The sequence below is a fragment of the Lontra canadensis genome, unplaced genomic scaffold, assembly GCF_010015895.1.
Source record: "Lontra canadensis isolate GAN:19392208 unplaced genomic scaffold, GSC_riverotter_1.0 scaffold1, whole genome shotgun sequence".
Classification (NCBI taxonomy): Eukaryota; Metazoa; Chordata; class Mammalia; order Carnivora; family Mustelidae; genus Lontra; species Lontra canadensis.
Genome location: NW_022630995.1, coordinates 5,740,589 through 5,754,882, shown reverse-complemented (window position 1 = coordinate 5,754,882; position 14,294 = coordinate 5,740,589). Strand labels below are relative to the sequence as shown.

Here is a 14,294-nt window from a genome sequence, read left to right as displayed (position 1 = left end):
CCTCTGCCTCTGCCTCTCCCCCCACTCCCTCGGCTTGTGCTCTCTCAGATAAATAACATCTTTAAAAAAATAAGATAAAAGAACAAGTGGAAAGTCATTTAAGCATCTACCTCAGAATAAAAAACAGCAAATTACACAAAGTAAACAGAAGCAGATAAGAACAAATAAGAAAAATACGTAAAAAGAAAAAAATGTACAAGAGGGAAAATCAACAGAACTAAAAGGCTAATCAGACTTCTAGAAAGACTCATCAAGAAAGCACGTATCACCAACTAAGGAAATGAAAAGGGAACATCAGTATGAACCTTTCTGATATTAAAAAGGCATCATAAATAACTTGACACAAATAATTGACAATTTAGATGAAATAAATTCCTTGGGAAAAAAAAAACAATTTACCGAAACTGAAGTAAGATTTAAATGAAGACCTGATCAGTCTCACATTTACCAAAGAAAATGAATTATTAAACACTTTCCCACAAATAAATCTCTAGGCTCCCAGTGGAATCTTCCTACACTTTAGAAATAACAACCCAAACAAACAGAGAGTACTTTTTAAAAAAGCAGAACACTTCCTAATTCATTTTAAAAGCCAGCATACTTTATTATGAAACCTGACGAAACACATTATAAACCAATCTCACCCATGAACATAAATGCAAAAACCCTAAGCAAAATGTTAAAAACAAAATCCAATGATGTAAAAAAAAATTTCACACCTATTTATAAAAAAAATCTCTTGACAAATTAAGGCAGATAATCTTCTTAATCTCATAATGATAAGAAATATGTAACGAATTTTATACTTCATGGTGAAATACTGAAAACTTTCCCCTCAAACTAAAACTGAGATAAGGACACCTGTTGCCACTGTTTACATTCAGTGGGGTTCTGGAGGCCTTAGCTAATTCTATAAAACAAAAATAAAAATATTAAGAACTGGATAGGAAGAAATAAAACCATGATTATTCACAGTTAACATGTCTATATATAATATACAGAAAACCTAAAAGACTGGAAGCAAATTTAATATAGTCAATATATAAAAATCCATTTTTATTTCCATATACCAGTGTACAGAAACATACTCAAAAAATGAAAAATCTAAAACAGCCTCAACAAGACTCAAATATCTAGGATAAACCTAAAGTAGCAAATATTATTAAATGAAACTGAAGATCGGGGCTCCTAGGTGGCTCAGTTAAGTGTCTGACTCTTGATTTTGGCTCAGGTTATGATCTTAGGGTTGTGGGATCAAGCCCCACATTGGATTCCAAACTCAGCAGAGAGACTGCTTGTCCCTCTCCCTTTCTCAAATGAATAAATAAAACCTAAAAAAAAAAAAAAAAAAAAAAAAAAAGACATTTAAGACCAACTTTAAAGAAAATGAAGCAATAGTCTATGTTCTGAATTGGAGGACTCCTATTATAAACATGTCAATTCTCCCCAAAGTAACAGATTCAATAATCCCTTCAATTTTTTTAATTGACAAGTATATTTTAAAATATATATGGAAGAGCAAAGAGTTAAGAATAGCCAAAATCATCTTGGAAAAAAAAAAAACAAAGTTTATGCCACCAAACACTTATTATAATCTGTAATAATTACTGCAACATGGTATTAAAGAACAGCAAATGGGCAAATGGCAAGAAAAGAGGCAAGAAACAGACAAATACATTCCCAGGTTTATAGTAGTCACTTCATTTATAACAAAACTGCAGGGAAATACGGAAAAGTATCTTTTTAATAAATGGTGGCGGTTCCCTAAGGAATAAATGGACGCCTACACTTCACACCCTACCCCACCCCGCCCGAAATCCCAACTGGGATGGACACCTAAATGTGAGGGGTAAAACAATCAAGTCTGCAGAAAGAAAATCCGAGAGAGTATCTTCGTTACACTGGAATAGACAAACATTCCTTTAAAAAAGGAAAAAAATTTCGGTAACTTGGTCATTAAAAACAAAGGACTTCTACTGATCAAAGGTCAACACAAAGAGTCGGAGACATCTGCAATACAGTCTGCAAAGAAAGAGAACTCTTACAAAACGATTAAAAGACAACTCAGCAGAAACCCAGATGAAAGATCTGAACAGACACCACATCAAAGAAGTAGATCTAATGGCCAAAAACACATGAAAAGCTGAACTTCATTAGTTATTAAAGAAAAGCAAATTGAACGCAATGTGATACTATAACACACTTAACCAGAATAATGAAAATGGAAAGACAATAACCAAGGGTTGACAAGGATATAGAGTAACTTGGGATTTTCATACTCTGCTAGAAGGGGTAAAAACAAAACCAAAAAACCCCACAAAAACGTGATATAACATAACAAAACATAACAACTTTGGGACAACTGATGGTTATCTACTAAACCTGATATACACATATCTAGGTTCTACCAATTCCATTCCTAAAAATATATTCAAAAAATACACATATGTTCACTGAGACATGCACAAGATGACACTAATGACCATCAACAGAAGAGATAAATTCAAAGAATTATACATGGCAATGAGAATAAATAAATTATGGCTACATGAAGTAACACAGATGAATCTTACATTAAAAAAATACTGAACAAGAGGCCAGTACATACTCTATGATTCCATATACATGTATGAAATTCAAAACCAGGAAAAACTAATCTGGTATTAGGACTGTCTTTTTTTTTTTTGGTTGGGGGGGTTGACGGTAGTAACTACAAGAGGACAGAAGGGGTCTTCTAAAGTGCCAGTAAAGTGGTGTATTTTACACCTGTACACTTACAATCTGTGTACTTTTCTGTACATTATACTTCAAGAAACCGTTTAAAGGAAAGAAAAAAGAGAAACCAACCTGCAGGTTAAATAGATTTATTTATTTACCAAATCCACAGATTATACAAGAATGACAGAAAGTCAACAGATTAGATAACAATTATAATCTTAAAGCCAGAAAAGCGGATCAGAATCAACAATTTTAAGTTTAGTAAGAACAAATAACACCACACCTAGGTCAAAAATTAAAAACCACATCTAGCACAAAGGAAAATGTGCTTCGCAACTAAACTACTTGAGTAAGTCAGCAGGACACCGCTGCCAAAACAGTGAAATCTAGGGCCAGTTTAATGAAATCATCAAGCCAAGATAAAGTGAGGTAACAGTTTCACTTCACTGCTCATTAATGACTACAAATGAAATGTCACAACTTTAAGAAACACACTGAATGAGTGTATCTGGAGTGGTAAAATCTTGTCAAATAATGGTTAAAAAACACAGGGTGTTCAATCAGGCAAAGAGGACTTTGTGGGCTTCCTGCGTCTTTGAGTAGATAAAGGGCTGTCATTTAAACTAAACAGACGCATTCTGTATTGCTCCAGTGGACAAAACCAGAACTAGTAAGTGGCCACTAAAAAGAAGCAGTTTGCAGGTGCAATGTAGGAAAATCTTTCCAATAATTTATAGTTTTCCCACAGCAGACCGGACAAAGTATCCAAAGCAAAAAATAACTTTTCAGAGATGTCAGAAGAATGTTACTACTGTGTGTTAGAGTAAATCAGTGTCTCTCAAACCTAATGCATATTAATAAAACCATGAAGCTTTTTAAAACACAAATTTCCACTACTGCTACCACAAGCCCAGTAGGTCTAGATAAGACCTGGAATCTCTGTAAGAGCCTTCCTGGGTGATTCTGACGCACTCAGCAGCCTCGTGGCTTAAGATCCTGTATTCAGAAACCACATAATTATATGGCCTTTAGGATTCCTTAGTGTCAAAATTCTAATGAAAATCTTTTTAATAGCTTGAAGCAGTTTTATCTTTGCATATCAAAAGCACATTAACAAAATAGAGAATATATGAAAGTCCATGTCACTTTGACCAGTCTTCAAATTCATGTAACCAAATTATTGTGTACTTGAAAATACCACTATTATATAAAAGAACTTCTCTAACCTGGGCTAATTATAAAGAAATGATAATGCACATTTTACAGATGTTTACTGGAAGTCTATTTTATGCCAGTAAACAAAAATGACACAACTCAACCCCAAGGAAACTCACAATCAAATCATCAGGAAATTTTAATACTGCATACTATCACAAAGGAAGTAAAGAGTGCTGTGGGAGCACACAGAAGGGGAGTGATAGGTACACAATATTCTTGTATGACCACTCTGTCCTAAACTTGAGGACAGGGGATGCAGATTAGAAGAGAACTGTGAGAGAATGATCCAGAGACAGAGCTTAGGTAGAAAAAAGACAGAAAAGGAAACTGAAGGAAAGAAGCATAAAAGAAACCTTTATAATATTTTATTTTTCCGTTTTTACCAGCACTTAAAAAATATTTGAAAAGCTGGAAAAGTATGTTTATGGCTTAATGGTAAGACTGTGTTTCTTTTCTGCAAGGAATCAAGGAGGGTAATCATGGTTAGAAGCAATAGTGGGAAGAGAACTAGAAAAGCCAGTCCCTGAGAGTGGCAGAAGAAAATAAGGAAATTAGAACTAAATAGACAAGTGTCCCTGGGGGTTACTACAGCAAGTGGCTGAGCTCCTATAGCTCTTAACTCTCACCGCAGTCTTAACCCCTATCCCCATCAGAACAAGCCCACCCACATTTTGTAAGAACTGACTTTGGCTTGCACTTGATATTACTAAAGGCAAACCCTTAATTGGTTCCCTCTCCAAAGTTCTAACACTGTTCTATTCTCTGGTATTGCCTCAGTAATACCTGTCAAATCACCTACAGATATAGGCCAGATTAAATGATAATAGAGCAATATACTGTAATCTTGGTAGAACATCATGTTCAAAGACCATGTTGTAGAAGAATATTATCATTGGTTACATGCTGACTCAAGGAGACAGCAGAAGGAAGAAAGAAATGGTTCTAAAGCCCGCTGTATTAAAGCTTTGAGGCTTACCAGAAAGTCAGAACGCAAGGGTAGGAATTTCTATTTTTCTCACTGATGTATGTCCAATGCTAGAAGTACTCAGCATGGAGCAGATACTTAATGAACATTTACTGAATGACTGAATTCCCAAGTAATCTAAAAAAATCAAACACACACACACACACAAAAACTGAAAAACGAAGTACAACGGAAAGAGAACTACCTCAAGTTCAAATTCTACTTCTACTAGTTATTCCACTCTTGAGCAAAGTGGGACTACTGCCTATCTCAAAGACTACAGTAAGAGAGTAAATGTGACAGAATATGGAGATGCCCCTAGCTTGAAAGATATTCACCCAGGGTAACAAATTTTCAATCTGCTAAACAACAAATAAGTAACAGTAAATGCAAAACATCTTTCTTCAGCTTGTGAGAAGGGATGACAGAAGTCGGTCAGTAGAAAATGCATACAGATTTTAATAACCTATGAACAAAGGTTAACCTAAACCAAAGGAGGAACTAAGATATTTGCTATTCATTTACCTAAAAATCAAAAATCCAAATTTTCTTGGCCACTGTTCTTTATCCCAAGCACAGTGCTAAGTACTAGTGATAAAAAGAGCTTATACAATAAGCTCTGGGAGTGCTTAAACTTCATAGTTATTTGTCAAAAATAACAGGATTAAATGAGAGAAGCATAAAAATTTCTAAAAGAAAAGGCATATAGCTAACAGTAACTGAGAGGTAAGATGGCTATTTCCCTACAAATGTCCAACATTAGCATTGCCTTAGTAGCTACTTGAACTCCTTATAATTATCCAAGAAATACACAACAATTTGTTTACTAAAGATAATTTCAGCCTCCGTAGCTAACTATATACCTAGATATAAAGAAAGCTTACTATTGTTAGTATTGGACTACAAAGAAAAAGAACATATCTTCCTAAAGCTGTAACTCAGATAACAAAACAAACAACCAAAAACAAAATAGTCATTTTTGTCCTGTTTCAAAATAAAACAAGGGGAGGTTTCTCCAATAAAGAATAGAGCATATCCTTTAATGGTATAGATTTCTCCAATGCAGTGTCAAGATACCACTTTATGACAGCACACTTATTGCGGAAAGAAGTCCTCTATCTAGAGTGATGAGAAAAATCATTACCTGATTTGTAGGCATTTTCGGCACATTCACCTTCCACATCTGGGCTTCCCTCGAGATTGCCTTTTCCAAGAGGAAAGACAATCTCTGGTTTTCCAAAGGCCCTGGAAACTTCATGATATCCTTTGGATCTGCCTGCCTCCCAGCTTGATGTAGCTACCTATAAAATCAAATATAAAACAATGCTTTTTCTTTCATTATAAAATACATGTAGCACTGTCTAAATATGTTGGTTCTTATTAAGCAATTCATAAAACAAATTAAGAATGTTATGAGGCAGTAGAGGATTTTACAGCTCTTTAAAACATCATATATTAAAATGTTACAGTAATAATCAGTTACCTAAACATATTCACTTTAAATTTGAAACTCAGTCATAAGGAAAATAAAAACATGGCCATATAATTGATAGAACCAATAGACTCCAATGAAAATATATTATTGTGTCTCAAATTGTGTCAACAAATCTTAAATTGTGGGCTTTTTATACTAGCAATCCTTAATAATTGTCCCAAATATCCCTCTGAAAAATCTAACCAGATAAGGGCTATTAACCTTTTTCTTCATTAAAAAAGTTATATCCATTACATTAAATCCCACCCATTCCCGTATAATTAGTATGAAATCATCCCCGTAAGTATAAAACCATCTTTGTGCTTCCAATATATAGTGTCCACTAGCTACACATATGGTCAATTATATTTTAACTGAATAAAGTTAAAATATAATTCTTCAGTCACAGTAGCAGCATTTCAAATGCTTGATATTACATGTGGTTGGTGGATAATGTATCAGATAGAAATACTCCTTTTCAGCACCATCACTGCAGAAAAGTTCTACTGGAAAGTGTTGATCTAGAAAACTCAACAATCAGCTGACTGGCCCTCTAAAATGAGCAAGCCTAAGGAGCAACAGTGTAGATCAGTGCAGGCAACTGAAAGTCTAGGAGAGATGCCTTTAGGTTTAAAAAAAGAAAAAAGAAAAAAAAGAAACTAGAGATTTGAGAGGTACAACCATGTACAGAAAATTAGACTGAGAAACTGAAGATACGGCAAGATTCAACCAGATTTGACGAAAGCTAAGGAACTAAAAAGGTAATTGGCTTCAGAAACAAAGATTATGCAAGAAGGTAAATATAATAATATATCACAACATTCACATAGCAATAACAGTGAAAATACTGAATAGGGACTTCAACAAACAGATTAAAACTGCATTGGGAAGATGGGAGGTGTAAGAAGGTAAAATGAGCACTACATCTTTATGCGTCACTGTAGGCAAAACATAAATACCTAAAACTGAAATATCAAAAAGCAGTAGAGCAAATTATTTGAAAATATGATCTTAAATACAAGAGAAACAGATAAGCTGGGGCGCCTGCGTGGCTCAGTGGGTTAAGCCTTCAGCTCTGGTCCTGATCTTAGGATCCTGGGATCAAGCCTTCCCCCCTGCATTGGGCTCTCTTCTCAGCAGGGAGCCTGCTTCCCCCCCCCCACCACTTACTTGTGATCTGTCAAATAAATAAATAAAATCTTAAAAAAAAAAAAAGAGACAGAGAGAAAGAGAAACAGATAAGCACTCAGAAGTTAACCTGTAAGAAAAGGGTTAGAAAATCCAGCAACAGAAGAACGCTCTTCTTCATTATAAACCTCATATTAACTATTTCATTTTTCAACTATGTACCTGTATTATGTACTTCATATTTGTGAGATTTTCAAAAAAGTAAATATCTAGAATTAACAAAGAAAAGTTCTGATTTTTAAATAAAATTTAAAATTAATTAAAAACAAACTTCAATGTCCATGCCCCCTTCACCCCCAACTCCAGGTCGGATCCCTTTCTTAGTCATCACTTCCCATGCTTCACCAGCTTGCTACAGAACCTACTGCAGACTACCTCTGGTTAACTGGATACTGATTTTTTTTTTTTTCATTTTGCTTCTTTGAACGTCTTTGTTTTTGCACATTTCCTATAACGAGCATTAAGTACCTTTCATACCAAGAAAAAATGGTAAATAACACAGAAGGAAAAGAAATACTACCTAACCAAAGGCCCATTTCAAAGGTTAACTTCTTCCAAGAATTCTTGATTCTCTAATCTGGTGTGATTTCTGTCTGAAAGCAGCTTCCCACTATTTTCCCTATGAAATGATAAACATTATGATACTAACAAGATTACCTACCAATATTGTTTTGTTTTGTTTTTTTATCACTCACAGAATCCTCATGAAACAGGGACTCAACCAAAGACTGGTTTCAATCCTTGGGGCCAAAACCAAAACAAACCAATCCAAGCCTAAACTCTCTTTCATAAGCCAATTCTTGAAATGTCTGAAGGTGGCCACCAATTCTTCTTTCATAGCTGAAGAACTGCCCAAGATTTCCCCACATGACATGACTTTTGCTCTTCTAAATGCAGTCTAAGATCATTAGCTACTTTTTTGAGTCCATACCACAGTATGAACTCTTAAGACCTTCTGAGGTACACTGAGGCAAACTCCGTCTCCACGTCCCCACCATGTACATAGTTTTGGAGCCCCTTTTTGGGGGGGGGGAGGGGGGACAACCTTGTTCAGGACTATAAATGTATTTTTTTTTTTAAAAGGTCATCTTGTGGGGCGCCTGGGTGGCTCAGTGGGTTAAAGCCTCTGCTTTCAGCTCAGGTCATGATCCCAGGGTCCTGGGATCGAGCCCCGCATCTGCTCAGCGGGGAGCCTATTTCTCCTCTCTCTCTGCCTGCTTCTCTGCCTACGTGTGATCTCTGTCTGTCAAATAAATAAATAAAATCTTAAAAAAAAAAAAGGTCATCTTGTTATATTCCATCTACTGTTACATTCGGCTGAGATGTTCTGATTGCAATTTTGCTGCCTTGGTACTTTTCTCAGATTTTCCATAACTAGATAAATAAACTCACTATAATTTCATCTAAACCAGATGGAAATATTAACCTTATTAACTTTAGAAATAGAGTGTAAACTAGATGACCATCAGTCAAGAAATCTTTAGGAAAAAACACCTATATTGGATGGAGATTAAACTTGGTTTATTTATTGGTTCTAAGGTTTCTTCTAACCGAATTTTAGTCTGTAATTTGTTAACTCTTGTTAAAACATACCAAATTACTTCATTCCATTAGTTTCACCCAACAGGATGGCTCATCGGGAGCCCTCAGCCTTCTCAGCACACCAATGGCTGGCTGCCCCTGTGATTACTCTTCCCTCAAAATGCTTCCTCTGAAGATTATTTTTAGGAGGGATGGATGGATAGATGGATGGGGACAGAGAGAGATAAACAAGATAGAATCATGTAGAGAATAAGAAGGTTCAAGAGATTCCTGTTCTCCAATTTTCTACAGTTAAGACCCTAAGTAAGAGTTTCAAATACTTAGATGCTTTAACAATTTTTTTTTTAAACAAAGAATGCAGGTCAAAGAAGAAATCACAAGGAAAATTAGAAAATACTTTGAGGTAATGAAAAAGGAAACATATCAAAACTTATGGGATGCAAGTAGAGCAAACTATACCTAAAGCAAACCAGAAGAAAAATTAAGAGTGGAAATTAATGAAGGAATAGAAAAATAGAGAAAATCAATGCAACTAAAAGTTGGTTCTTTGAAAAGATCAACAAAATTGGCAAACCTCTAGCTACACTGACCAAATAAAAACAGAAAGGATGAAGTACTAAAATCAGGAATAAAAGGAGACATTATCACCTATGTTGTAGAAATAAGAGGTATTATAAAGGAATCTTATGAACAAGGATTTGCAATAAATTAGACAACTTTGCATGAAATGGACAAATATCTAGAACTACAAATTACCAAAACGGACTTTAAAAAGAAACAGAAAAGCTGAAGAGCCACGTAACAAGAAATTCAATTAGTAAACAACTGTCAAAGAAAAGCCTATGCCCAAGGGATTTCACTAATGAATACTACATCTATAGAAAGATTAAAATTCTTCACAAACTCCTCCAAAAAGTAGAGGAAGAGCATTTCTCAACTCATTTTATGAGGCCAGTTAAGCAAACAAAGAAAACAGCATTAGAAAACTATGGAGAACATCTCTTCTAAATAAAGATGTAGAATTCCTCAAGAAAATAGTAGCAAACTGAATCTGGCAACATTAAAAAAAAGGATTACATAACATAACTGAGTGGGATTTGCACCAGGAATGCAAAGTTGGTTTAACATTCAGGAAATTGATTAATGTAATACACCATATGAATAATAGAAAATAAAGGAAACATTCTTCGCTCACACTAGGGGAATGTAACAAAGGGTAAAGAGTTCAAATTTCCTTTATCTTTTAAAAATAAGATATAAATAATCCGAGTGAAAGAAAAAAGGATGGAGAAAATATTTCAGATCAAATTAGACTACAGAAAAATGAAAGTTCAATATCGGATGCTAGACTCAATCCTAAACTGGGAAGATAAAATGCTATAAAGGTCATTATTGGGCCAAATGACATAACGGGAACATGGACAAATTAAAGTAAATGTATCAATGTTACATTTACTAAAGTTGATAACTTTATTGTGATTCTGTAAGAACATCCCTCTTAGAAAATACACACTAAAATCCTTAGGAGTAAAGGGCATATGCAATTTACGTATATATGAGAGCGAGGAGAAATGATAAATATGCAGTGAAATGCTGATGGTAGATGAAATGATAGTTTCTTTTTAAAATTATTTACAAGTTAATCCCCATCCCCCAAGGCTGTATTTATGGAAGTGCTTATATTAGAGGGATACCTTTGACACTCCTTTTCGAAATTCTAGTAAGACAGGGCGTCTGGGTGGCTCAGTTGGTTTTAAGTGTCTGCCCACCTGGGGCACGATCTCAGGGTGCTGGGATCAGGCCCCAAATTGTCACTGTTGCACTGTCGGGCTCCCTGCTCAGTGGGAGTCTCCTTCTCCCTCTGTGCTGCCCACCCCCATATAAATATTAAAAAAAAATTTTTTTTAAATGATTCTAGTAAGACAAACAATGATACAGTGAAGAAAGCATTAGCTTGAGTTTTACTTTTCTTCTGATAATGCACCAGCCTGTTTTCTAATGTGTAAAATAGACTGAGTTAGATTAATGCAACCTGAATAAAATACACTTAAAATATAATTTTACTGTTTTAAATAGTAGACCTTTAGAGTTGTATCTTATTATTTCACGCCATTAGTCACATCCAGAACTGTGAACGCTCAGATAGACGTCTCTAGGAACTAAGAAACAGAAGGGCTGTTTTGAATGGCGTATTCCACACACTTCTAGCTTTATGACAGTTCAACATTTCTCCTGTCATTCTTTCAATTATTTCTGCTTTTTTCTCCGTGTTTATCAAAGAGCTTAATGCATGCATGAACAGCTTTATAAAGTTATTGTATAGCATAAACTGTATTAGAAATCTACATACAGGGCCTCCTGCTATTCTAAGGAAAAGTACTGCACAGTCTTGGGTAAACACAAATAACTTCATTCATACAGAATTATTATAGTTATTATCACTGTAACACCAACTCCATTTATAAGTCTGTGCTGGTGCAGACTTCTGGATCTTAGTTCCTATTCTAAAAAGAAGGATTTATTAATGTGACCATCTCCCTGAGTTCATGCCCCTAACCTAATAATGAACTACAGGTTCATTATATCCCATGACAGCCCGCCGTTTGTCTCCCCAGCGCCATCCTGTCCACACAGTTCTTTCAACCTAACTGTCCTTCTCTAGCTGGCACTCCCCTTCCTCCGGAGCTGTCCCTTGCAAAGGTCTGTGTCTAGTCCCCTGCCTTCTGACATCTGTACTTAGACATAATTCTACTTTTGCATTTAATTGCTCTGTGAGAATTATTTGCCAACCCGTGTCTCCTACAAACCGTGAGTTCTCCGAGGGCAGGCACACACTCTCCAGATTCAGCACGAATGTCTAACGAAGGGCGCACACTTCAGCTCCACCTAAGTCAAAGCCATGAGTGCTCTCTCCTTGGCCAGATCCTGTTCGAGGTACTCCGCCACCTTAACTCCCTTAATCCTTACGCAACCTCAAGAAGCTGGCATTACTGTTAAGCCCGTTCTGAAGAGGAAGAAACACGCAGAGAAAGGGACCCTCCCCTTTTAGAGTACTGTACACTTCACACGACACCGACTGTGTATCAGAACTGAACACACACACGCAGCTTCCAGCCCCCACCAAAAACACGAGTCAAACGGGCACATAAGCGCGGTCACCTGGAACTGAACAGCAACTCTGCCAGCCGTCCCGGCTCGCACGACCGCGACTCTGCTCTCCGTCAGGGTTCCGGAATGTGTCCAGAATCGCTCCTCTTTCTGGCTGCAGACCAGCAACTCTAAACCCGATTCACTCTTTCTGAAGCTACTTGTCCTATTTCGTGGACCCCGAACCATGCACGGAAGCTGGAAGCCAGGGACGCTACCTCCAAGTTCCCAACTCCACTTCTGGGACGCAGACTACGTGGCACCGCCGGACGGCTCGGGTCTGCATTCCCGCCACCGGCCCCCAGCCGGCACCGCCAGGGGAGGTCATCCTCTGGCCCCTCCGGGTCCCTCCTCCGCGAAATGAGGCTCGCGGACCACCTGCCTCCCACCGCGTCCTCCCGAGGCTCGGGAGTCTGCGAACCACCTTCGGCGACGCCCGCCAGACAAGAAGCGTCCACAAGTGCCACCAACAGTCCGCTCCGCTCCTCGGACGCGGACGGAATGAAAACTAAACACTTCAGCTGGACGTTCACGGTCTGGCTCCACTCCAGCTCCCCGGACAGACCTTCCCCTACGCTGCTACCTGATTCTCCACTCTGGCCCGAACCACCTACAAAGGAACCGCTGGCTCCGGAGAGGGCCGCTCCGCCCTCTTCAAAATTTCGGTGCATTTACCTCCCCCCTTCTCCCCTTCCCCCTCGGCCCTCCTTCTCACCATTCGGGGAAGCGCCGTTCAGCGTGCGACTCGACTCTCACCTCCTCTCCACCCCCAACCTCGGGTAACGGCCCCTCCCCCAACCTCCCGGGCACCAGCGGGGCCCGGCCCGCCCGGCGGCCCCTCGGCTTTGCAATGTAAATGTCGCCCTCCGCTCCCGCAGCAGCCCCGAAGTGCAAGGGTGGGGGTGTGTCCCCTTTGTGCACCGCTCAGCCCGCGGGCCCGGAACGGGCAGGCGCGGGCAGCTCGCCGTCGCTACACCGAAGTTACTCGCGGACACAGAAACTGGCCCGAAGGGAACGCGGCGGAGCCGCTGACGAACCGGGCAGGTGCCGAACTGTTCCGGCGCGGACGGGGCGGACCGGGGGTGGTCCCGAAGGTTGCCTTTGGGGGGCGGCGGGGGTCTGCTTTAGCCACCGAGCGCGGCGCCCGGAGCTACCCTCCGGGCAGCGCGGGGGGCGGGGGCGACGGGGGGCGCGCGAGCGCGGGGCGCCGAGACGCCGCGAGTCCCCCCGCCCCCTCACCTTCTCCTCCTCTTCCTCCTCCTCCTCCTCCCCGGCGGAGCTGTAGGCCTCACAGTGGTGATGCGGGGTCATCCGGGGGCACGTTACCACCCCATTTTCCTCAGCGCGCGGCGGCGGGGCGCGCGGGACCAGGACGGCACCGACTGAGGAGGGAGAAGAGGGGGAACCGGGCCGGGGCGGGGGCGCGGGCGCTGGCGAGCGAGCGGGACGCACGGCTGCGGCCGGGGGGTCAGCGAATTAGTTCCATGACTCCCCCGGGCCTGAGGCCGCCGCGGTCAGCGCCGGTCCCACTCCTCCAACGGCCGCCGCTAGTGCCCGGGTGGGGAGGGGGTTCCCTCTCGCCATAGGGCGGCGGGGGCCGGGGAGAGGCGGGGGGTGAGACCGGCTCTGCCCCTGCCCGGGGGAAGCGTCTCCGAGGGGAAATGGTGAAAAGGGGGTAAGGGGGAAAAAAGGAAAAAAAAAAGGAAGGGGAAAGGGGGGAAAATAAGAAAAAGCGAGACAGAGGCGCTGCCGCGTCCGCTCGCGGGGAAGGCTGGGGAGGGAGGGGAGGGGAGAAAAAAGTGCCGGCTCCGTCGGCTCCGCCCTCGCGGACCGATTCCTAGATCTGCTTACTCGCTGTAAACAACACTGAGCTGATCTTTCCCCCCTCCCCTTTTTTCTTTTCCGTGGCCTTCACCGTCCAACGAGCGTACAGGGGAGTCCGGCAAGAAGCTGAGCTGTTGGAGGCGGGCGGGAGAAGTACTGGGGTCGAGAAGGGAAGACATTTCCTACAGGCCAAGGAAACTCAAAGGTGCGCGGTCTCGT

At 40.2% G+C, this 14,294-nt stretch overlaps 1 protein-coding gene across 3 annotated transcripts in view; it reads right to left on the bottom strand.

The window, feature by feature from the left end:
* The window catches only part of CCNI (cyclin I), a 30,349-nt gene extending 16,296 nt beyond the window's left edge, over positions 1-14,053 (bottom strand). Inside the window, exons 1-2 of one of the 3 annotated variants that reach the window (XM_032836336.1) lie at positions 13,491-14,053; positions 6,045-6,201 (exon numbers count right to left, since the gene is read on the bottom strand). In XM_032836336.1, coding sequence (XP_032692227.1) covers positions 6,045-6,158 — 114 coding nt within the window. In that variant the 5' untranslated portion in view covers positions 6,159-6,201; positions 13,491-14,053. The remainder of the gene's footprint in view (positions 1-6,044; positions 6,202-13,490) is intronic. The other 2 variants (XM_032836159.1, XM_032836248.1) reach the window with 2 other exon arrangements.
* Between the last annotated feature and the right edge of the window lie 241 nt (positions 14,054-14,294).